General features: G+C 37.1%; 2 protein-coding genes across 2 annotated transcripts; both read right to left on the bottom strand.

Annotated features, from left to right (window-relative positions):
- Positions 1-11,445: 11,445 nt before the first annotated feature.
- On the bottom strand, positions 11,446-13,239 carry LOC104428109. The gene is made up of 2 exons (XM_039307041.1): positions 12,497-13,239; positions 11,446-12,219 (listed from the first exon to the last, which is right to left on the bottom strand). Exons 1-2 carry the CDS (start codon positions 12,575-12,577, stop codon positions 11,446-11,448), a joined length of 855 nt encoding a protein of 284 aa, XP_039162975.1. The 5' UTR covers positions 12,578-13,239.
- On the bottom strand, positions 12,581-22,618 carry LOC120286407 (disease resistance protein At4g27190-like). The gene is made up of 4 exons (XM_039307040.1): positions 22,440-22,618; positions 18,371-19,713; positions 16,784-18,248; positions 12,581-13,261 (listed from the first exon to the last, which is right to left on the bottom strand). The coding sequence occupies exons 2-4, from the start codon at positions 19,609-19,611 to the stop codon at positions 12,581-12,583; spliced, it is 3,387 nt and encodes a 1,128-aa protein (XP_039162974.1). The 5' UTR covers positions 19,612-19,713; positions 22,440-22,618.
- Between the last annotated feature and the right edge of the window lie 694 nt (positions 22,619-23,312).

Below are 23,312 nucleotides of genomic sequence, written 5' to 3'. Positions count from 1 at the left end.
GGTGAATAATCCGTGCGACCAGCATACTTTGAGAGTTCGTTGCTATACATCTGTTAGGAATATATAGCAGCTCATAATGGACATCATACTCTGAGTAGATTTAGTATGCTTTACCTTAGATCGATCGATCACATTTATATCTCTCTTGATCTCTTTTAAACAATGATATATATTGTATTCACAATTATGATTATCCCAAAGACAGTCATAATTGGTCGACTAGTGAACACAAAACTACAATGTGATTCTCCAAATTCCATCTTCCTCTTTCCTTCAAACTCTTAATTTCAGTTCAGCTTGCTTTTCTAGAAATGTCCCATTAGATCAAATCAACTCATGACCATTGGCAACATCCTAAGATAGCAAATACTAAATAGAAATCTTGAGAATAAGTAAAAGTTATGAGGGCACTAAAATTGAGGAACTCATTTCCTCAAGAGTCTCGCACGGCATAAAAGTTGAGATCAAACTTTTGCCACTCTTATTGGTTGTCTTATGCATACGTAGTATGAAATACGTATTACGGTATTAACTCCTTTCCCATAGAGCGTATGTCTTTTCCTTCAATACCGTACAGATGATAGTTCAGACATACCCAATATCTAACTTGAGTTCGCGTATCTACTCATTCACAAAATTCATCAAAACTCACATCTAACATTATAGACAGATAAAGTAAAATATGTTGGTTATTTTAATTTCGGACATAGTAAATATTATGTCATCATCTTAACACTTAGTTAAAGAGACATATATATTTTAAGCTTGAGCTATCAATTATCACCTAGATAACAAGCTTAAAAACAGTCTCATCTCTATTTATCACACAGTAAATAGAGGCGATTACTCTTGTGAGTGGGCTAATCTTTTATCTGTCTGACATACTTTCTCAACTTAAAAAATAATGCACTGAGCATTAAGATGCATAAAGATCAAACAAAGATTCATAGGCATTAACAATGAAAAAACAAAAGTTCATAAATGTGAACAAATCAGGGAAATTATAATCTAGTACATCAGACTTTACGCAATCCTAGAGATTTTACATTACCACAAAACACATCTATAGGTATTGGCTTTGTCATAGGATCTGCTACCATTCTATGCGTAGATATGTACTGTAAGTTCACATCCTTTTATGCAACTATATCTTTGACAAAGTTATACTTGGTATCTATATGTTTGGTCTTGCCATGATATTTTGGATCTTTGGTGTACGATATAGATGCTTGGCTATCACAGTTAACCAACAATGGATTTGTAGCTTTATCAATGACACCTAAATGATCCAAAAATCTCTTAAGCCAAACTCCTTCTTGTACCGCTGCTGACAATGCCACGAACTCAGCTTCCATCGTGGACAAGTCTATACACGTTTGCTTCTTACTGCTCCATGATATTGCGCCATTGTTCAGTAAGAAAGCAAATCCAGAGGTAGATTTTCTTTCATCTAAATCTCCTCCCCAATCAGCATCTGAATAGCCTTCAAGTCGCAGATTCTTTCCTTGGTAATTCAACTTGTAATCAGCAGTTCCCTTCAGATACCTCAGTATTCTCTTAACGGCCTTCCAATGTGCTTGACTTGGGTTGGATTGGTATCTACTCACCATTCCAACTGCAAAACATATGTCAGGTCTTGTACACATCATAGCGTACATCAAGCTCCCAACAGCACTAGTATAAGGAACATGTTTCATTTGTTCCTTTTCTTGGGAAGTCCTTGGACACAGTCTATGGCTCAATCCTTCACCTTTTGCAATAGGAGTGTCTATGGGTTTACAATCTTGCATACGAAATCGTTCAAGAACCTTATTTATATATGTTTCTTGCGAAAGAGATAACGATCTCTTCGAATGATCTCTTGAAATCTTAACTCCAAGAATGTATGCAGCTTCACCCATATCCTTCATCTTAAAGTTGGAAGACAACCAACTCTTGACGGTGTTAACAAACTCCATATTACTTCCGGCAATTAGTATATCATCAACATATAATGATATGATCACAAATTGATCTTTGGATCTTTTGATATATACACAATGATCCTCATCTATTATTGTAAAATCATATGCCATTATGGCATTATGAAAACGTATATACCATTGTCTTGACGACTACTTAAGGCCATAAATCGATCTCAAAAGTCGACATACCTTTTCTTCTTGGCCTTCTTTAATGAAACCAGCAAGTTGCTCCATATATATTTCTTCATCTAATTCTCCATTGAGGAAAGCAGTCTTAATATCCATTTGATGTAACTCAAGATCCATACTAGTCACTATTGCCAGAATAATGCGAATCGAGGTAAATCTTACTATATGAGAAAATGTTTCTTCATAATCAATTCATTCCTGTTAATTATACCCTTTCGCCACAAGGCGAGCCTTATGCATTTCTATCAAGCCATCAGCTTTTCGCTTTATTTTGAGAACCCACTTGTTCCCAATAGCTTTGCGTCCTTTTGGAAGATCAACCGGTTTCCAAATTCGGTTTGACTTCATTGACTCAATCTCCTCTTCCATTGCATGAATCCATTTTTCCTTATTAGGGCAATTCAGAGCCTCATTAATATTTCTTGGCTCATCCTCATTTTACGGAGCAATCATAAAAGTTTCCCCTTCAATGTCAAAACGTCGACGGAGAATACTTTGGCGACTTGTTCGCCGTATGGGAGATTGTACACTTTGCACATCATTCCCCATTATGCTCCCACTAGGATTAGATAATGATGACGTCGTCTCATCATGTGGTTGCAATTGAGAATGAGTTGAATTCAATTCATCACTTCTCATATTACTCTTACTTAGACGAACTCCACTAATATCATTATCTTGATCCAATGTTTCAAATAGAGAATAATCTACCCCTATTTCGCCATTCTTAGGAAATTCATCCTCTAAGAATGTGACATCTCCTAATTCAAATTCAGTTATACTCCCACTTTCCTGCTCACCTATGAACACATACCCTTTCGAGTGTTCAGAGTACTTTTTGAAAATACTCTTCTTTCCTCTAGAACCCAATTTCCCAAACTTGTGAGAGGACTCATGAGTATAGGCAGCACAACCCCATGGCTTAAGAAAACTTAAGTCTGGTTTTCTACCTGTCCATAACTCATATGGAGTGGAAGTAACTGATTTGGAAGGCACCCGGTTAAGTATATAGGCAGCAGTTAACAACGCATCACTCCAAAAAGTGATAGGTAAGTTAGCATGCGCCATCATGGACCTAACCATTTCCAGTAAGGTTCTGTTTCTTCTTTCCGTAACACCATTTTGTTGAGGAGTATATGGAATAGACAACTGTCTTTCTATTCTTTTCTCATAACATAATTTTCTGAACTCATCAGATAAATATTCTCGACCTCGATCGGATCTTAATACTTTTATTTTCTTGTCTAATTGATTTTCTACCAAGTTCATAAACCTTTTGAAACAACTTAATGCTTCAGATTTATGAGAAATCAAATAGACATATCCGAATCGAGTATAATCATCTATAAAAGTGATGAAATAAACAGCCCCATGCATTCCTCTCACATTCATTGGACCACAGACGTCTACTAGGCAATGCTCACATATAAGCAAATCAACTCTTTCAATGTTGCCTAACAAGCCCTCTTTGGCTAGTCTATTCATACGTTGTTGGCCAATATGACCAAGTCTAGCATGCCACACATTCACATTATTATCATATGTATTAGGAGACGTGAGAAGGGAATAACAAACATTTGCATTAACATAGTCAATATCTAATACAATGAAACCATCCAGAAAATAACCACAACCATAGTAATTTATATCCAAAAACAAATCCACACCTCTATTATGGAAGTTCATATTAAAACCTAATTTAACGAACACTAAAACAGACACTAAATTCCGATGAATCTCCGAAGCATACAATACATCATGTATGAACAAAGTGCGTCCACCACGCATATTCAGTTGGCAGGTGCCAATTCCTTTCACTTCAGCTCTGGAGTTGTTTCCCACATAGATCTACTTAGTTCCACTTGGTACTCGTTGGAATTCCACGAAGGATTCTCTATCCTTCGCTACATGGTCTATCGCTCCTGAATCTACAGTCCACAAAGGATTAGACTCAGTTAAGAATACAGAACTCAACACAAAAGAAAAGTTCTGAAAAGTACAAGGGGTGTATACCTTCTTTGGCTCACGACAGTCGCGAGCATAGTGACCCTTCTTGTCACAGTTGTAACACTTCACCCTTGCAAGCTTCTTCATTTGAGGACACTTTCCTCTTTCATGTTGGTCAAGCTTAGGCTTCTTCCCTGAAGGACCTGCTTCCTTACCTTTCCCTTTATCAAACCAGTTAGGACGTTTGCACTTGGAGCTCGAAGCTCCATGTGAGCTAGAACCAGCATGATAAATTTCAGCTTCCGGCTTAGCCGTCAAGAGGCGGTCCTCTTCCAGCTCAAGATGACGCATTGCATCCTCAAATATTTTGATATTTTCATTATGGGTTAGGTGCACCTTCATATGCTCCCAACTCTGAGGCAAGGAACGAATCACTGCTTACACTTACTGCTCATCTGTCAGGACATGGCCAGCATCTTTCAGCTCATTTATCATGTTTGACATCTTTCTAAGATGTTGCTTCATGGTTTGACCATGAGGCTTCTTATAAAAGTCAAACTTAATAGTGAGCTGCCTCAATCTGGTCACCGAAGTATGACCAAATCTTGCTGCCAATACTTCCCACATTTCCTGGGCATTCTCAAAACGCCTAAACTCTCACATGACGTCATTTTCCATGCTGCTCAGCAACGTAATGCGAGCAAGAGAGTTCTTTCTTTTCCATGCAGGAAATGCTTCCTTATCTCTCTTGTGATGTGCAGTGTTTCCTTCTTCAGATTCTACCATGGTCAGGTTAAGAGCTTCTAGTGCCTCTTGCTCTTCCAGCACATATTGAATTTTCATGTGCCATATTTCATAATTATCGCCATTGAGCTTTTCACCTTTGTTTAACTAGGCAACTATGCTCTTTGTGGCTGAAGCCATTGATCTGAACACATCAGACATATATGCACGAATTATTAATGCCTATCATTTATGCATCCATTTTGCACAGACCCATCATATTAATGAACACTTTCAAGTAAGGTTTCGGAATCAAAATGTCAATATGTTTCCAATCATCCTCCAAAAATCCTAACTTAAAACTATCATTAATATAATTGTCTTATGCAAAATAAATTCTATGAAGCTACAAAAAACTTCTATGAACTACCCACAACAATCAACAATAACAGAAACCAAATAATATTTGATATCCAATAGAATAATAATGCTTTCATATAATACAACTAACATATCAGTTGTTACATCAACAACAATCAGGTAGTAAACATTACATAAGATATTCACAAAGCACACTTAACAAAGACCAGCCTCTACATCTAACACCAAGTCGGTACATTTAACGGGAAAGATTATATTTTGTTCAATTTCTTGATCTTTTCCCTTGTAACAATCCAGTAATAATCATATACAAAATCCATCACAATTTTCCTATATGAAGCGGCTCTGTTGACATCCCATATGCGATTCAACACTCCTTGCCATTCTGGTGGAAGGGTATTCATGAAAAATCGCACCATCTCAGACTGTGGCATATGACGACCATTCCATATGACATTTTGAATTTTCCTGTTGACTTTAACGACGTGATCAATTAAGTCACCACTCTCCCATCGATGATCAGTCAGCTCAGCTATCAACTTAGAAAGCCTTTCCTTTTGTTCATCGGTAATTGCGCGAATATGTGTGCACAACCTTAGGGGAGGCATTGTTCCTGCAACAAATGCAGAACAAATAAGGGATCACATATAATCTACATAGACTTAATTGAAAAAGAAACACATTTTTATTTTTCTTTTTTTTTTTTTTTTTTGGGTCAACGGTCAAAGTCAACGGTTGAAAGTCAACGGTCGAAGTCAACGGTCAGGTCGCCGAGTCGTCGGACCGATCGGGCCGGGTCGGATCGACCGACCGGCGCGTGCCTCGTAAGCGCCAGCGACCGCGGACGCACACGTGCGACGCACGTGCGCGTGTCGGTCGCGTGCGACGCACACGCCTTCGTCTGCGAATCGGCGCGTGCGTTGCGGGCGCCGAAGACGCCGGTTTGTTCCGGCTGCGCGTGGGGCGCGTCCGGTGGCCGTTGGCAGCGTTCCGCCACTCGTCGCGATCGTCTCGATGAGCCCTTCCATCCAACGCCATCATAAATCAATTTTGAGTTACAGAAACTCAAAAAAATGGATGAACAGTGCTCGGGTGTCGGGATTTTTCGCCCCGATTGGTGTCGGCCAATTAATTTCGCGAAAAAAATATTAAAAATCATTCATTAAACATGAAAGGGGTCGGGAAAACATTAACTAGGGCTCTGATACCAATGTTGGGTTTGTCGGATTCGACATTAAATCGAACCCCTAAAACGAATGCGGCGAGACGAGCCCGGGATATTCACATTTATCACCGATTCTAAAGTACACCATGGAATCGAGCATACCTCATTAGCCACAGGTTAAACACCGACGCCGATATGAGAAAGAGAAAACCGATCCTGTTCGAACCGATGACGTCAATTGGGCTTGAAGGGAAGATGGATTCGCCTTTTGCTTACCGTTTTCTTTTGGAGCGTTTCAAGGGAGAGAGGAAGAGGAACGTACGTTAAAAATGCCAAAAGGTACGTTCCTCCCTCTCTCTTTCCCCTTGTGGGCCGGGCTTTTAGGCCCATCATGGGCGGACGGGCCAACTTAGGCCCATCACATTAAATAAAACCATCAGGGCCAATGGAAAGGAGTGCAATAACTAATGGCTCGGCCATTTTGGCAGAAACATTGCCAACAAAAGGTTCAGAAGCAAAAAGCAAACAATCACAAATGTGAAAAGAATGATGATCATCCCCTTTCCATCTATATGCAGCTTTTTGGATGATTTCTTTGGAAGAATACCAAAAGAAATCTTGTCAGGAACTAAATATGCTAGACCTAATCAAGTGAAGAATTAAACACAAAGGGTGCGTCTGTTTTGCAGAATACATTTTCGGGGAAAATATTTTCCTTATTTTCCAGCGTTTGGGTCGCTTTGGAAAATGAGTCAACAGAAAACGTTTTCCTAGTTAACGGAAAATATTTTCCTAGCAAAACTTAAATTCAGGAAAATGATTTCCCATTTGAAAGGACCGGAAAACGTTTTCCGAATCTTACAAAGCTTAGATTTGATATTTGGTTTACAAACAATTATTCTTATAAAAATATATTTTAAAAAAATTTGAATTTGAATATTTTATTTTAAAAAAAAATTAAAATTTGGAAAACATTTTAAAAATAAAAATAAAAAATTGAATTTGCTTCTTTTTCTTTTTCTTTTTGCTTTTCTTCACCGTCACCGGCCACAAGGATGGCCGGTGAACTCTGGTCTCACTAAATCGGGTGAACTTGTGGCCTCCAGCGATGAGGCTCAAGCCTCGCCAGATTGGGCGAGCTAGCCTATAGTAGCCAACTGGCGAGCTCGCCACCTCTAGCGACAACTGGAGCTCACCCCTTATAAGCCAGCTGGGAACAAATTGCCAGAGAAAGCAAAAGGGACGGCATGAGGAAGCTGAGGAGTGAAGGACAAGAAGAAGGAAAAATAAAAAAAAATAAAAATAAAAAAAGGAAATAAAAAGAAAGAAAATAAAAAATAGAAAATAAAAGTAAATAAAAAACAACAATATTAAAAATTTGAAGTTTTTAAAATTAAAAATTGATTTTTTTCCTGTGATGAAGTGTGAAATTATTTTTTAATGGGATCTAAACGGCAGAAAACATTTTCAATTATACATCACAAAACAAAGGAAAACAAACCGTATTCTTGGAAAATTCTGTGAAACAAACGCACCCAAAGATCCAACATGAATTAAGTGAAAGAACCAAAAATAGACAAGAACGAGGATCGGTACGGGAAATATCAATGACCGAATTTATCAATTAGCTCGGCGTGCCCATCATGGCCGTAGAGAAATAAGGTCTTTGAAAAACTGTCTGACTAATGTCAGGCCTGTCAGACGCTGGAAGGATGCATCTCAGAGCCAGCTGCAACATTTCATAGAGAGCTCCCCGTAAGTACTACTCCGTGCCATATGCCTCCAGATTCCCTCCGTGGTAGCAGACGTTGCCGCGGCCTTTTCCTTTCATCCACCTAACTTAGTCCGTCAGGTTGACCAATCCCGGGTTGCCACAAAACATTTCCCCCGAACTTCTGGTCAAAAGCTCCAAAAATATGACCAGGAGTGCATAGACAAGGCTCTTCAGCAATGGCCACAGTTTACTCGAGCTGGTGAATTCAGGTGGTCGGTAAGCAAGGGCGCCGGAGTGCAGTACCTGCTTGGTGGTGTCAGCCAGCATCATTAATCTGTGGAGACTGTAGTCTGTAATGAGGGCATTGAAGTCCGGAGCTTCTAACAAGATGTTAGTTGACTTCAGGTTGCTGTGCGGTATTGCCTTCTTGTTATTAAGGAAGTTCAAGCACTGCACCGCATCTACAGTGATCTGGAGCCTTGCGTCTAGACTCTAGAGACAAGGGCAGTAGTTTCCTAGGATCTGTCTTTGTTGGAAAGAGCATCAAACGTGTATCATGGACTCATAGGTGTACTTAATCAATGCTAAGTAACGCTCAATTGCTTCCAGTGTTGTGTTCAGTATTATGTTGATTCATGCCAATAGGATTTTCCAGAGTGAAATGACAATTAACAACCTCAATTTCCAAATAGATAAGGGTATACTGTATTGCCCAAACATACAAAAAAATTAATGTATAAGCAGCAACCCTTTGTATAACCGACTAAGTCATTCTAGTCATCAGATCCACTATAACTGTTCAGGACCAAAAACCTACCTCAGTCGAAAGGTACCATCCTGCTCTAGTTTTACTTCATATATCGAGATGGTTAAGGTGCTCTTCTGTGGACGACATGTCTGACTCCTGATGAACATCTTCTACTTTTTCTAGAGACGTACTTCATTTGCAATTCCTTCACTTGCATAGTGCACATGGTAAGACAACACTAAGACCTCCAAGATGATTTATCTCACTAATCTCTCACAACAAACACGTACTCGATCCATCCAAACAAGTGGATAAAGAGCAAAATCGAAAGTCCGGAAGCAAATAATCCTCACTCTTCCTGCTGATAAACAACCAAATAGCGCACAAAAATGGGAATCGCACGGAGAATCTCGATACCTAGAGCTGCCGGGATCTTCCGTGCTGAGAGGCCCGTACGACCGATGCTGATTCAAGAGCGACGTGCTCACCATCTCGATCACCGGCTCCACGCCCGAACTCGACAACTCCTGCAACGAGCCCGCGGAGCTCCGGACGCTCTTCAACGCGTCACGGTACTTGCGGAATATCTGAGTCCCATTCTGCGTCGCCGTCTCGGAACAGGAAGAACGCGATAAATCCTAACCCAATCCAAATCAGAGCTCGAAAGTGGCGGCGGAGGAGGCTGCGGCACTCGACGGGTTTGGCGGAGGAGCAGGGATCTGGGAGCGAGGGAGCTCGCGGTGATCCTCTCGTTTAGAATTCGCTGTTCTCGTTTTTCTGATGCGTCCGTGAATTTGTTATTATTATTACTATTATTATTATCATAGATGACTTATAATTTGTGATTGATTGGTCCAGCCTAAGGACCTTAAACAAGGCCCCTTAAAGTCCCCCAGGGTTACAGGGGGTTTGACCGCAGGGGCTCTCCCGCCACAACCCAAGTCGAAAGGCTTGGGGGAATCCCCCCTAGGAGGTTGGCTCTGCTTCCCCAGCCTCTCGACGATTGCCGGGCGAGTATCTTACCAATGAATAGGCCAGGCCGAAAGGCCTAGTGTGGTGGCGAGGGAGCACGCGGTGATCCTCTCGTTTAGAATTCGTTGTTCTCGTTTTTCTGATGCGTTGGCGAATTTGTTATTATTATTACTATTATTATTGTCATAGATGATTTATAATTCGTGATTGATCATTTTCTTTTTAAATCCAGGGGATATCAATTTGGATTTTTATAGATGAGAATTAGCTGGGGTAGATATATTATGAAGTATCAATTTAAATTTTTTGTAAGATTTGAAATTAATTTTGAATAAATGTGTCGTGTAGGTGCGTCAATTAAGACTAGTGGTGTTATTATCCCTTGCCCTTAAGTTGATTAAAATTAAAATTGAGCCAAAATCTTTAATATCGACTAGATTTTCGATTAAATAAAGAAATGTTAATTGGAGCTCATATTCGTACTTCAATCACAGTATTAATGAACTGTTACACTATTCTAAAATTTGAAAATGAAAGAAAAATAAACTAAATCTTTTAAACTTATAAAAAATTTTGCTATGCGTGTCAATATGCTTATATTAAAGAAGTAGTTTTGAGATGTTTCTTATCAAATTAAAATCAAAGCTTTGAGATTTTTTTTTTTTTTTTGGTAAGATAAAGCTTTGAGATTTTTCTCATCAAAGAAAATCAAAAAACTGTAATGAAAATAGTAAGTTGGGAGAAGTCACCCCACCGGCCTTTACATTGTGTAGCTCTAACCTCTAGGGACGAGAAACTAGATATGTCATTAAAGAAGAATGAGTGCAACTTTTTGCCCAGCAAAATGGGTTTCTTAGTTAGAATGCCACTGTCTAGTTTTTTTTATAATCAGCATAATCTACAATCATTCTGCAGCTTTACAATCTATAATAGTAAACTTTTACAATAGTAATCTACTCTGAAATATGCTTCCCATGGTAGAAAAGTTTGAATTTTACCATGCTGTGAAGATGTAGAATTACAATTGCTCGGATGCTTCATTAGGTTTCTTTGGTCCTCTGGCAGCAATGTACTCCATCTCTCCACAACCACTTAGACCAAGATATTTCAGATGTTCCATACTTTTTCCCGTAGCCACTGTAAAAGGGTTTCTCAGACGCGGGCACTTTTCAACTCTTATAGAAGTCAGGTTGTGAAAGCATAGATTCGGTAAGTCCTCATTGTTCCATATATATGTCAAATTAGCGAGATCAAATAGAGATAGTTCTCTCATTTGACTGCTGCTTGCAGTTTCTCTCTCCAAGACACTGATGCCCTCAAGTGTATATATGCCTTCTATCGAATTGCATGACTCCACAGTCAATGACTCCATATAGTGAAGCAGCATCTTCCACATGAATGAAGGAATAACATTCAACAAATTGTGACACTGCTTCACCTCGAGGACCTTCAGGCGGCAAATGAACTCATCAAGCATCTTATTCTTCCAAATTTCTCTCGATTGAATTCCTATTAGATGTAGCTCTTCTAATTTGGGAAAAATGACCTGCAGAAGCATCGTCACAATAAATGGCATAGAAGCAAAGTTACTTATGAGTCCAGAGCATTAAAAAGGAAAAACCAAACATGAGCAGTGATACGGCTAAGAGAATGGAAAGAGGAAAACCTTATCGTCAAATAAAGAATATGGAGCATCATCAAAACCGGTAGCTGCCTCATTCGACATCTCCAAACTTGGCACTGACGGCCTTAACATGAATGCCTTGAGCTCAGTGCACTCTAGAATTGAGAGATATTTTAGGGATGGAAACTCGTATGCACAACTTTCTGAGCTGAAAGTAATCAAGCTCTTAAGGGAACAAAGCTTCACTGTACGTAAATGAGAGAACTTCACCACCTTCAACTTTCGCTCTTCACCATCTTCTACGGCAACTATTTCCCGCATGTTATTGCAATCAGAAACATCTAGGATCTCAAGTTTATCAAGAGTTCTAGCAGTGCCATTTGTGAAGAGACATCTCAAATTGGGGCAACAATGCAAGCTAACATTAGTCAAGCTAGGAAGACCCAGCGTTAGTTTGGTGCTGCTAGTCACAACTGCGTTCAACCTCGGCAGGTGCCATAACTTCAATTCTTTTAAGTCTGAGAAGACCAGATGTTGTTGCATTTTCTTAGTTTTGACAGCAACATGTTCCATTAATGCTTTCAAAGAGGCACACCTGACCACCTCAATCATTTTCAGGCTTTGGAACCTCTCTATTAAATTTGATGGAAAAATATTACATAGATTTTCACAATCTCCAACGGTGATGGTTGCTAGTTTGCAGAATGATCCTTCAGGGAGTTCATCGTGCCATATCCTTCTCAACCCGCCCAACGACAAGAGCATCAAATCCTCCAACCTCAGAAAAAGAACCTGTATGAAAGGGCCATATGTTAGCTTTTAGACCATGAGCTCCTAAAAGTCCTGATTTGGACGCTCTCATATGTTAACGTAATCTCAAAAATGAAGTTGATGACCCAAAACGATACCATTGTCATACAAGAATGACATATGCAGGGAGTAGCAAGAGGCTTTACAAGACATGCTGACAGATAGAATTTTCAACTGCTTCATCGGCAATAAGACTACAGTGACAGAGAATAATTGCTAGAATAAGCAAAACATGGAAAGTTCTAGAGATATTACATACCTTTTGATTGAAGAAGACGGGCAAAGACAAGCCAGAGTTGATACAACCGAATGCTTGTTGTAAGCCTGTATCGGCTGTCATCAACTATTGCTTTCCTTCGAATAAAGAGAATGTCATCATTTTGGGGCATCCAGATATTCTCAGTCTTGTTAGGGATGGACAGGAAATATAGCACTTCCCATAAGAGAATGTCATGAGATTTGGCAATTTCTCAAGAGACAAGGAAGTTAATAGAGGGAACTCTAAAGTGTTGGTGGTTGCATCTTCCTCGGACTCTTCTTCTTGTGCATCCATAATTTCCTCCATCAATTTACAAGTCACTATTTCAATTTCTTTTATTTGCCCGAGTCCTTTAGCCATGGAAGAAGAAAAAAGAAACCTCAATTTCTCACAATTTTGCACCTTCAGTGACCTTAGATTTTGGAAACACAATGTTCTTGGATTCTTGTTCCATATACATCCCATACTTGGTAAGTCACTTAAAGTTACTTTGGTCAATCGTGATAGAATCTTGACATTGTCACTGGCTATCAGTCCTTCAAGGTCGAATACTTCTCGTATTAAGTGACATCTTTCAATGGTTATGGCTTCCAAATTCCGCAGCTTCAGTAGTATATTTGATGGGATGATGCTCAAGAGGAAAGTGCAATCCTCTACTTTCAGAAATTTTAAGTTGCTCACATCTAAGGGGAATTGAGAACTCCATATCTCTTTCAATTTGGGAAGTTCAGACAATGTCAAGGACTCCAACTGGGGCAGTGAAACCTTACAAAGCCAGGAGCATAACATTATGAAGGCATACGCATTGATTTTCTTTTAGCCTACGAAAGGTGAATAACTCACATAATCTCATAACAGTACTTGTTACTAGAAATTATGAACACCCATTGCATGTGAAAAATAATAAAGGAAATAATCTCGTGTAATAGATTTAAAGATACGAGAAGAAAAAAGCAGAGTAGTGATTTTTCAATTTTACCATATTCTTCTGTAAAAATTATGATATTTGCACTAACTTATCATTTCCCTATTACTTATTTGGACTTTATTATGTTGAGAATATCCATTAAGCTGTTTTCAAAATGACAAAATAAATAAAGGCTACTATAATATGTAATTGAGTATTTAGAACGAATAACTTCTATATACACAAATCATATGCCGATAGCGTTAACAATCAAAGGCTTTGGCTCAGCAAGGAGAAAAAGCTGGAGAGCGAAGGTTCGTTAAAGTTTGTATAGATCGGGAGAAGGTGAACAATCTATAGAACACGAGGATATCAATTTGCTTGGAAGAACATGTTTTTAATAGGTGAATAATCTCATATTAAAAAAAAAAATGGTGAAATGTCTGGAAGCACCATTTTGGAGAAGCAGTACACGCTATAGACAAACTGGATGGTTTTATATACAAGCCTCTACAATCATACTGGAAGACCCAGCTCGCTATCAATTTGAATTGGATTCAAGTTGGTGTATCTTAGTTATCTTCAAGTATTGAATAGCCAGAAGCAGCCTGGATTGAATCAAATATATGTTGCATTTTTGTGAAAGCAGACAATATGTCAAGCAGACTATAGAAGAAAAGCGTTATATTTTTGGAAATGGCTATCTATGCTCTGTAGAAAGAGCTCCCATGGAAGGTCAAACGAATGACTCTTTGATTGGATAAAATTTCTTGCGGATATTTTGCAGATTGAAAGTCTTTCAAAACATATCAAAGTGGTTGGTGGAAGGGGAAGAGGCTCAGGAACAACTCTCTCTGTTGCATTAAATTCTTTTGCTTTCCTTCGAGCAAAGTAAGAGTGATTTCTAACTGTAGATCTCTATAGAGGGAGCCGATTTTTGTCGTATGGAAGAGTGATCTAGTGTTTATGAGGGGTGCTTGAGTTTGTAGATGCAACTTTAGAAGCTTGGAGCAAAAGCAATAGATTCTGTACAACTATAAATCTCATTTGTGTTTCTTCTATACCTTGAACTCTAATAATTTCTGTTTGTTCAAAAATTGTTATTCTGCATAAGTGTTCATGTTTTTACGGTACCAGTGCACCATCCACATATTATCCATCACATATTCACAAAAAAGTATTCTAAGTTCCCTAGAGCAACCAATTCACCCTTTATTAGTGCCTAGTCCATTTCTAATTATATATGAAATAGTAAGAGAGAATTTATAATCCCCGAATTATTGAGGTTATGGATTTACCCTCACATCTTGTGTTTTCTGCCTAAATTTCACGAATTCATGGCATAGACTCAATTAATTTTTTTAGTCAATCATAGTGGTCTTATATAATGTCTCAAAAGACAGCAAAAAAAGAGTCAATTATTTTCTACCAAATCATGAACTAAATTGACAAACAGATAAAGCTATGCTTTTAATTGATTCAAAGGTGTAATTTGAGTGTGGCATTTTTTCCAAAGTAGTCCAAAAATCGATTACTTACATTGAAGTCAATTTCGGCAAAGAATTTAATTTCACACATATAAGGACCTAAGATACGCTTTCTTGTCATAAATATGTTAATTTATGTAGAAAGTTTTAGTCATGTAGCTAAGAAAAAGAATGACTTAATTTCATAAATGATTTTAGTCGTGCAATCACGCTTTTGTGGTTTGGGTCAGTTGTAAAATAATTTGAAAATCTGACTTAAAAAGGGTTTCCATTTTTATTTTTTTGACTTTATACTAACAGAATAGTTTTAAAAAATTTCGGATCCAAGTGATCATGCTCAAATGAATGCTAGATGTGTTTCTAATTAATCTCAAGCAATATTTTATTACTAAAAAAATTTACAGCGAAAATAAATTCTACTAGTAATATTAGAAAAATGTTTAGAACGAAGATTTTGGGGTAGATTTGATCACAATCAAAGGTCCACGGTTACATGAATTAGAGCAAAAAAAAATATTAATTATCCCACTAACATCTCATTAATATACCAAAAGCAACAAAACAAAGTGGCCTATCAAATATTATATTTGATTTTTCATTTCATAGTCACCTAATAGGTCCACCAATTAACATGTAATATGTATAAAAAAATACATAATTAAAGTTATTATAGAACCATACAACCACAAAGATCCAGTCACCTACCACAACTTTTTACAATAATTGGAAAAAAAAAGCAACTTAATTGTTTCAATTACTCTACGATTGATGTACTTAAGACAGTTCAATGATGGGTACAACTATCTGGATGTTATTTTGACACATAACAACTAAAGTTAAATTCACCTATTGAAAAAAAAAATGTTCTTTTTTTCCATTAATGAATATAATAGAATTCTATATATGTCAATTAGTTATTAAATAAAGGTCATACAAATTACTTAGTTCCTAGATACTTTCTTCAAATTATGGATGTATCCCAAAATGTATGTGCATACATATATAATTCTACCACTCAGAAATAATAGATTATTTAAAAAATCTATACTTCATTTGACGCTTCTTTAAGTATGCTGATAACATAACACAAATAGTGAGGTGTAATTAACTAATAAATAGATTTTTTATCCAGTCACATATCACATAGAAATTCCATTTTAAAATCAAATTATTATTTGTCCCAATTATTCTGGAATTTAAAACCTCAAGAAAAAATTATTTATCCATTTTTTCTACATGCTGTTATACTCCTACATATAATGTCCATGCATAAAATTTCATTCACTTCATGATGGAAAGAGTATCCCAATATTACTTACCATTTAGTTGCACATATAAAAAATAAATTTAGATAATTCTAAAGCTAGTACTTCAATGTATTTATAAATAAAAGTTTATATAATCATTTCAAATAAATTAATACTTTTTTACACAAAATATTAAACGATTCAAATGTCACAATCTTTTCTTCTTCTTTTTTCATTTGGTAGATAAATGCATATTACTTTGTAAATTACCAAAACTTGTATAAGTTATATCTCCAACGTATATTCCAGCAAGTCAATTTTTTTACGGCCTGCACAATGCGTGGGACGTAAAATAAGTACCTTTGGCTTTGAAGGTAAGGAGGAAATTGGAAAGGGATATAAAAGGTAGGGAAAAAAATTATGTTATTTTGTCAGTCTTTCCTCATATTTCATTATCAACGGCATCGCTAACTGAGTAACAAGCAAATCTGTGCTTAAACCAAGTGTATTTCTATGACTAAAATCAATTGAAGGATGTCCATGTCTGTTACTCGTGGATCCAAGAAATTAGTCGGAGAAAGGTTTCCTCCGACTAGGATGGTCCTAATGGAGGAAAATATGATTTTTTTAAGATCATGAAATTTACCTGTTGTCCATTGAAGAATGCGACTGAATAGTCCATGGTTTTCCAGAAGCTCGTCATCTCTGGCAAGTTTCGCAATGTCAACATACGTACATTGCATGACTGCACTTTGGGATCATCATCTATCTCTTCTCCATCTTCATCTGCTTCGGCATTTGCAATAATTTGTTGCATCAAGTGGCATCTACTTATTTCAATCTCTTCGAGCTGCAAGAATATTCTCTTCATGGACAAAGGAAATAAATGTTTGATTTCACCACAGTTATCCACTTTCACAATCTTTAATTTGCTGAAGGATTCTGGGGTAAGACAACCGTGACAAATCTTCTCCATATTGTTCAAATTCTTGAGAAACAATGATTCCAATCTAGAAAATGCAGTGCGTGGGACATTTTCAGTGAAATGAATAATGTACTGAAGTGAGGGGCTCCTTTGCACATGAAGATGCTTCAATTCCTGAAAACCTTCGACGCACAAATCGTGAATGCTGTCGTTGCCATCTTGCATCCCATCCAAGTGGAGATCTTCTGTTATCTGCAAACATCTCTGCATCCAGTCTTCAAGAAGAAGACTGCCTAAATCCAGCTTGAGCTTTAAAGTTCTGGATTCTTTGTATTCACCCGACCAATCCCAAACGTCCCCAACTTGGATTTTATGCTTGTTCAATTTCATAAATGGCAAGTCTCTTGAGAGATTGGCAGAATGAGGAACGGCAATGTACAAGGTGCTCAACTTCTTCATATTCTTCAACTCAACCAAGCTAGCGTTGCTTCGCGGTGCTTCATCCTCAGCCTCCCACTGATCAAAACTGTCTTCAATATACAATTCTTCTAAATTAACCAAGCTTTCGAGCACACCAGGTTCAATAACTTTGAGCTTGGTGCACCCACTCAGGCCCAAATATTTCAATTCTTTTAGTTCACCTATTTCTTTTGGCAACCGAGTGAATGCAGATCTATATAAACTTAGGAACTGCAATCCTTTCAGCTTTCCAATGACAGTCAGATCCTCCAGATGGCAGTACTCAAGACACAATGACTTGAGGTTTTTAAGGAACTCAGTGGATGAAGGTAGAGAGGTGAAAGAAAAGCCAGAAGTGTCCAAGACTTGGAGCTTCTCCATAGATTCAAAAAATGATTCAGGAATTTCGAGAGATAGGTGGCTTTCGAGTAATAGAAGAATCCTCAAATTTGGGCAGTCCAATTTTTCAGGAAGATCATCAATGCCAACATGAGGGAAGGATATTGCCGTGCATTTTCTGAGCTCATCCTTTGACCAGTCTTTAAACCCATAGTCCTTTCTCCCGACTAAGGCGTTCCATTCTGTGGAAGCAATGGAGATGGCTAGTTCAACAAATATGTCATGCATTCTAAATTGTTCTATGTTCTCACTATCCAGTACCAAAGAAGAGTCTTGTAGGCTTTGTAGATCCATAATGAACCTATCTCTAGTGTTTTCGATGGTCTGGCTACATTTTTTAAATAAACCCAAACCCATGCAGTAGACAAAGGTGTACCTTGTGGAAATTCTCCCAGAGTCTAGAGCACAAACCAAGAACAATCTTTACCAAAAAAAAAAAAAACCAAGAACAATGATTTGATCCTCTCATCTTTTAAGTCATTATAATTTAGTTCCACTATGGATTTTACATCTGACGGTTCTATATTGGTCAAAGCATTCCTCCATGCAGCCAAATCTCCATGCTTCAACCTCTTTGCCAATGAAATAATCAAAAGGGGCAAGCCTCCACAATTCTTGACCACTCCATCTACCAAGGGTTTAAAGTTAGGATCATTAACTCTATCTCCCATTGTTCTTTCAAAAATTCTCTGTGCTTCTCCATGCTTTAACTCATTGAGTCGGAATTCTCGGTCAGAACCCATGTCAATGAGCAAAACATCTCGGTATCTAGATGTTAGCAACAGTTTGCAGCCTCTTACTTTATTATCATCTCCACAAGGAATTCCAACTTCCTTCAACTCTACCTTCTTCCACAAATTATCTAAAATTATGAGAATTTTTTTCTTAGGATCACTCTCTAACCTCCTGCGTAAAAGATATGCTCTCCCATGAGTAGTTTCCTCATTCATTATTTTCAAACCTAGTGCATAAGCGATCTCTCCCTGGATTGTTTTTAGATCAGGATTGCGTGATATATTTGCTCTGGCAACAACATCAAACAACTTCTCTTCCTTAACTTGCCTTTCAATGTCCTCCAAAAGCTTGGACTTGCCAACCCCACCTGGTCCATACACCCCAACCACAAAGACCTTGTCATTTGCTATAGCTTTCATTAAATCATGTATGATTGAGGCCCTTGAGTCCAGGATATCTTCTTTGTTGTCGACAGATATTGTAGCAAAAGTGGTATCGGTGACAATTCCTATCGGAGTATTCTCATAGAAGACCTTCTGGAAGTTACTATTTGGGCTTTTCTCATGGAGTCCCTGAATGACTCGAGTCATCTTTTTCACCTTCCTGCCAATTGGATGGAGCACCACAGGGTTGGGAAGCCACCCACGAAAGCAAGAAATTTTTGCACTTTCACCATGTTTCAACAGGTTTTCTACTTCCTTAGCCTTATTCTCCACACTCTCTAGCCAATTCTTAATATCAGTGTATATAGGTTTTCCGTCATACACAGCTTCATCGACCAAGTGTTGCACCCTTTCCCTCACAGTCTCCAGCTCCTTGACTCTATCTTTGAGATCTTCGACATAGCTCTTATAGCATAGCACGTACCCAAATTGACGACTAATCGAAGCAAACAGGTACTCACCGACTTTTAATGCAAGATTCTTTGCAACGGAGGTAGCACATGCTTCAGCCATAATTTCTTCTTTAAATTGAAGAAATTCCCTTTTCTCCCCTCTTTTGTTCCTCTTGTTGTTTCTCCTCTTAGTACTCGCTTTAGCATATGGTCGCGAAGGAAACTGAACGAAGAAGAGAGTTTATCACTCGATGTATGAACAGAAGAGGAGAAAAGTGATAAAACAATAAAGAATAGCGGCACAAAACCAAGCTTAAAACATGAGGCGGGCTCTGAGACGCTTAGGGGCAATGAGCGAGGATGTGAGGGCGTACGTGAAGTTGATTGTGCATTATGTGGAAAAAGTTTCTATGCGGTCCATGACCTTTTGTTTTTGGTCGGAAATGTGGCCCATGACTTTGAAAAGCTAAAAGTTAATGCAAAAATCTTTTTGGCGGGCAAAGCCGGCCAAGCACTTTAATATTTAAAGAGAGTAATGTAATTCTTGTCCGATTTGAAAATCGTGTGTACGAGTAATTTGGTCAAAACTTTTGCATGAGTGAAAACGTTAAGTAATTTACAATATGGATCTTTTAAGTAGAAATGCTTTCATAAGCCAAAATGGAGGAAATAATGTCAATCGGTTATTTTATTCTCTAGAAGAAACGGATGATCATGATTAATATTTTGAAGTGAGTGAATTGACACGTTACTAGTGGCTCCGTCTAATGCTAAGGGGCAAATCTCGCTTGACTTGGATGCGTTTATTTCACGAAAAATAATAATTTGAAATTATTTTTTAAAAATGATTATTTATATCACGTATAAAAATTAGTAAATCAAAAAAATTCACCGTCAACGAGAATGCTGAGGCATAAATTACTATTGATAGTGAACTTTTTTTTTATTGACTATTTTTTCTAAATGATATAAAAAATCAATTTTTGAAAAATATTTTTCAAATTGTTACTTTTTCTTGAAACAGTGCACTTTCAAAAGCATCATTTTTTTTTTTTTTTGGGGTGATATGGGAAATTAGTACATAAACCTCAAAGAGAAATTGACCGTATTAAATATCTAGCAGTCAAAAAAACGATATTGTTATCAAGTATATTGTTGAAGAATCTGCTGAAAAAGTTGGGTAAAAAATAGTAAAATCGGCAATTATCGTTTCTTCAAAATAGATAGAAATTATAAAAAACGGTGGTCCCTTGACCTGGCTAAGTTGAGTATCAATTCGACCAAGCTAGCCCGATTGAATCTCAAAACAGAAATTGACTGTATTGAATATCTAGCGGTCGAAAAGACGATATCGTTATCAAGTATTTTGTTGAAGAATTTGCTGAAAAAATTAGGTAAACTATTAAAATTGGCATTTGTCATCGTTTCTTCATAATAGAAAGAAATAATAAAAAATGGTGGTCCCTTGACCTAGCTAAGTTGAGTGTGCAATTCGACCAAGTTAGGCCGAATTGTGATAAGTTCCCAATATAAGAAGAGCAAAAAAAATAAAAATTCTCGCACCACCTTGGCCTAGTTCACTGGAGCCTGGTAAATTTGCTCACAAATGAGCAAGTCTCCATTTAAAAAGAGGAGTTCCATAAAGTTTCGATTCCCTAAAGATAACTTCCTTTTCAGTAGCTGATAAGCAAAATACACTAGTTTATAACAAGAGAGGATATCACATAACACCGCCCTAAGCATTGGGGGTAGTACACATTTTTACTCCCGAACTTTCAACCGTTACACAATATCCCATGAACTTACGGTCGTTAATTCTCCATTATAATCTCCATTGTGCAATGCACATGATTTTTTAGAGGTAAAAATAGTTTTTTCCATCTCATGTTTTGAAAGAAATCTTTCTTTTACCTTACTTGCTATAAAAACTAAAATAACCAAAATACAAATAATATATAATAGCAATAATATTAAACAATAAAAAATTGTTAAATTTTGGTAAATATAGCCACTTTAATAGAACTAGAAATGTATTTTAGAAAAGAATAAACACAAATTAAATAAGAAGAAAAAAGGCCTCAAAAACAAGAAGGTCGCCAACAAATAGTAGTGACTCGTTAAGTATACTCGAAGGGTTAGTTGATGTAAAAAATATTAAACTAAGATATTTATAGATATTATTCAAGGAAATGATGACCTCAACTTATAAAAGAAAAGATCAATCGAAATCTAAGGTGAATTTTTTTAAAAAAATTTATTCATCATTTTTTTTGCATTAATAAACCATTTAAAAATACAAAATGAGCATCCGATTTTTGTTATTTGACCTTATGCAGGAATTTTACTTTTATACTTGATTGTGTTTCTTTTTCTTAAATACCTTACTAATTCTATTAATATCTTATCGATTTTTCTCAATTTCTATTCTTTCAATAATATCATTGATATTTATCTTTTCTGATATGAATATTTGTTAACTTATTCTACTTCATTTGTTTATTTTCATTTTCACAAAAACCAAGGGTACAAGAAAGATTTCTATTAAAAAATGACATGAAATTACACAGCTACCCCTTAAAAGTCATGTATTGCATATTCGAACAGAAAATATAATGGAGGGTCAATGGCCATAAAAAAAAAAAAAAAAAAAAAAAGTTCAGGGAAGGTGATGTATAATAGTTGAACATTTAGGGGCAAACGTGTATTATTCCAAAACCCCAAGAATTTGTATTACCTAAATATATAATTCACACACAAATATTACGCTGATGTCAGCAAATGCGCAAACAAAAAATATTTAATACAGTCTAAGTGTATAATACATGGTTCAAGATCATCCAATATGAACCGAAGACAAGTCGAACATAAATAGAAGTAGGCTAACAGAAAAACATTAGAACTTGGTATCAAACTTTTAGCAGTATGTTATTTGTGTCTGAAAAGAGTTACCTTTGAGCAGATCGAAATTGTGTTCAAATCTCGAAAGACAGTATAATTGGAGGGCTGCCCTCATGCCTCGACCTGGAGTTATCGAAAGCAAATTATCTCAGAAAAAGAACGGGCGTCTCTATGATTTCTCGTCTGTGGCATGGTGTTCTTACCGAAGCACTTCTCCTCTTCAAGCACAACCCCTTGCACTTGAGCAAAGCTTCTATTTTTGTCTTGCCACAAAGGATGAACCCCATGTGCTTAATATATAGGAAATCTTCAATGAGGAAATTTACTTCTTTAACCCTCACCTATAGTCCAAGACGCCTAGAACAATCCTTTCCCCTTAGTTGGCAAGAATAATCCTCCTGTAGACTTTAAGAATCTTTTGTTAGTTATCTTTGTAATTAGACAACGTTGTCACACACAACATAATGAAGACAGGCGACCATTTATGTTCCATGCCCTTTAAATGAAAGAATCGATTCTTGCGTTAGTGGTGTCCATAGTGGAAATTAAGGGCACGCATGATAAAATTTTTGTTTCTCGATTTCTCTGTTTCTCTATTCTCTGAAACATGTTTGGAACATAAATCCATTTGGTAACGCAATTTGATTTCTCTATTTCTGAAACAGATTTCTATTTCAGAAATTGATTTGGAGGAAAAATCATAAGCTAAAAATTGTAGCTTCTCGTTTCTGAAATATAAATAGAAATAATTTCTTCTTTTTTCCATCCTTCTTTGTTCAAGTAGAGATGTCAACTCCTTCTCCTCTTCTTACCCTTGCTTTTCTATTTAGGCGTTCCTTCTCCTCACTTCAACCAAAAACCCTAGCGCCGTCGACTCCGAAGCTGTCCATCCTCGCCGTCGCCATCCTCTTGCTGATCGATCGT

The sequence above is a fragment of the Eucalyptus grandis genome, chromosome 2 (genome assembly GCF_016545825.1).
Source record: "Eucalyptus grandis isolate ANBG69807.140 chromosome 2, ASM1654582v1, whole genome shotgun sequence".
Taxonomy (NCBI): domain Eukaryota; kingdom Viridiplantae; phylum Streptophyta; class Magnoliopsida; order Myrtales; family Myrtaceae; genus Eucalyptus; species Eucalyptus grandis.
The sequence above is the reverse complement of the archived record's forward strand: the minus strand, read 5'-3'. Positions and strand labels throughout refer to the sequence as shown.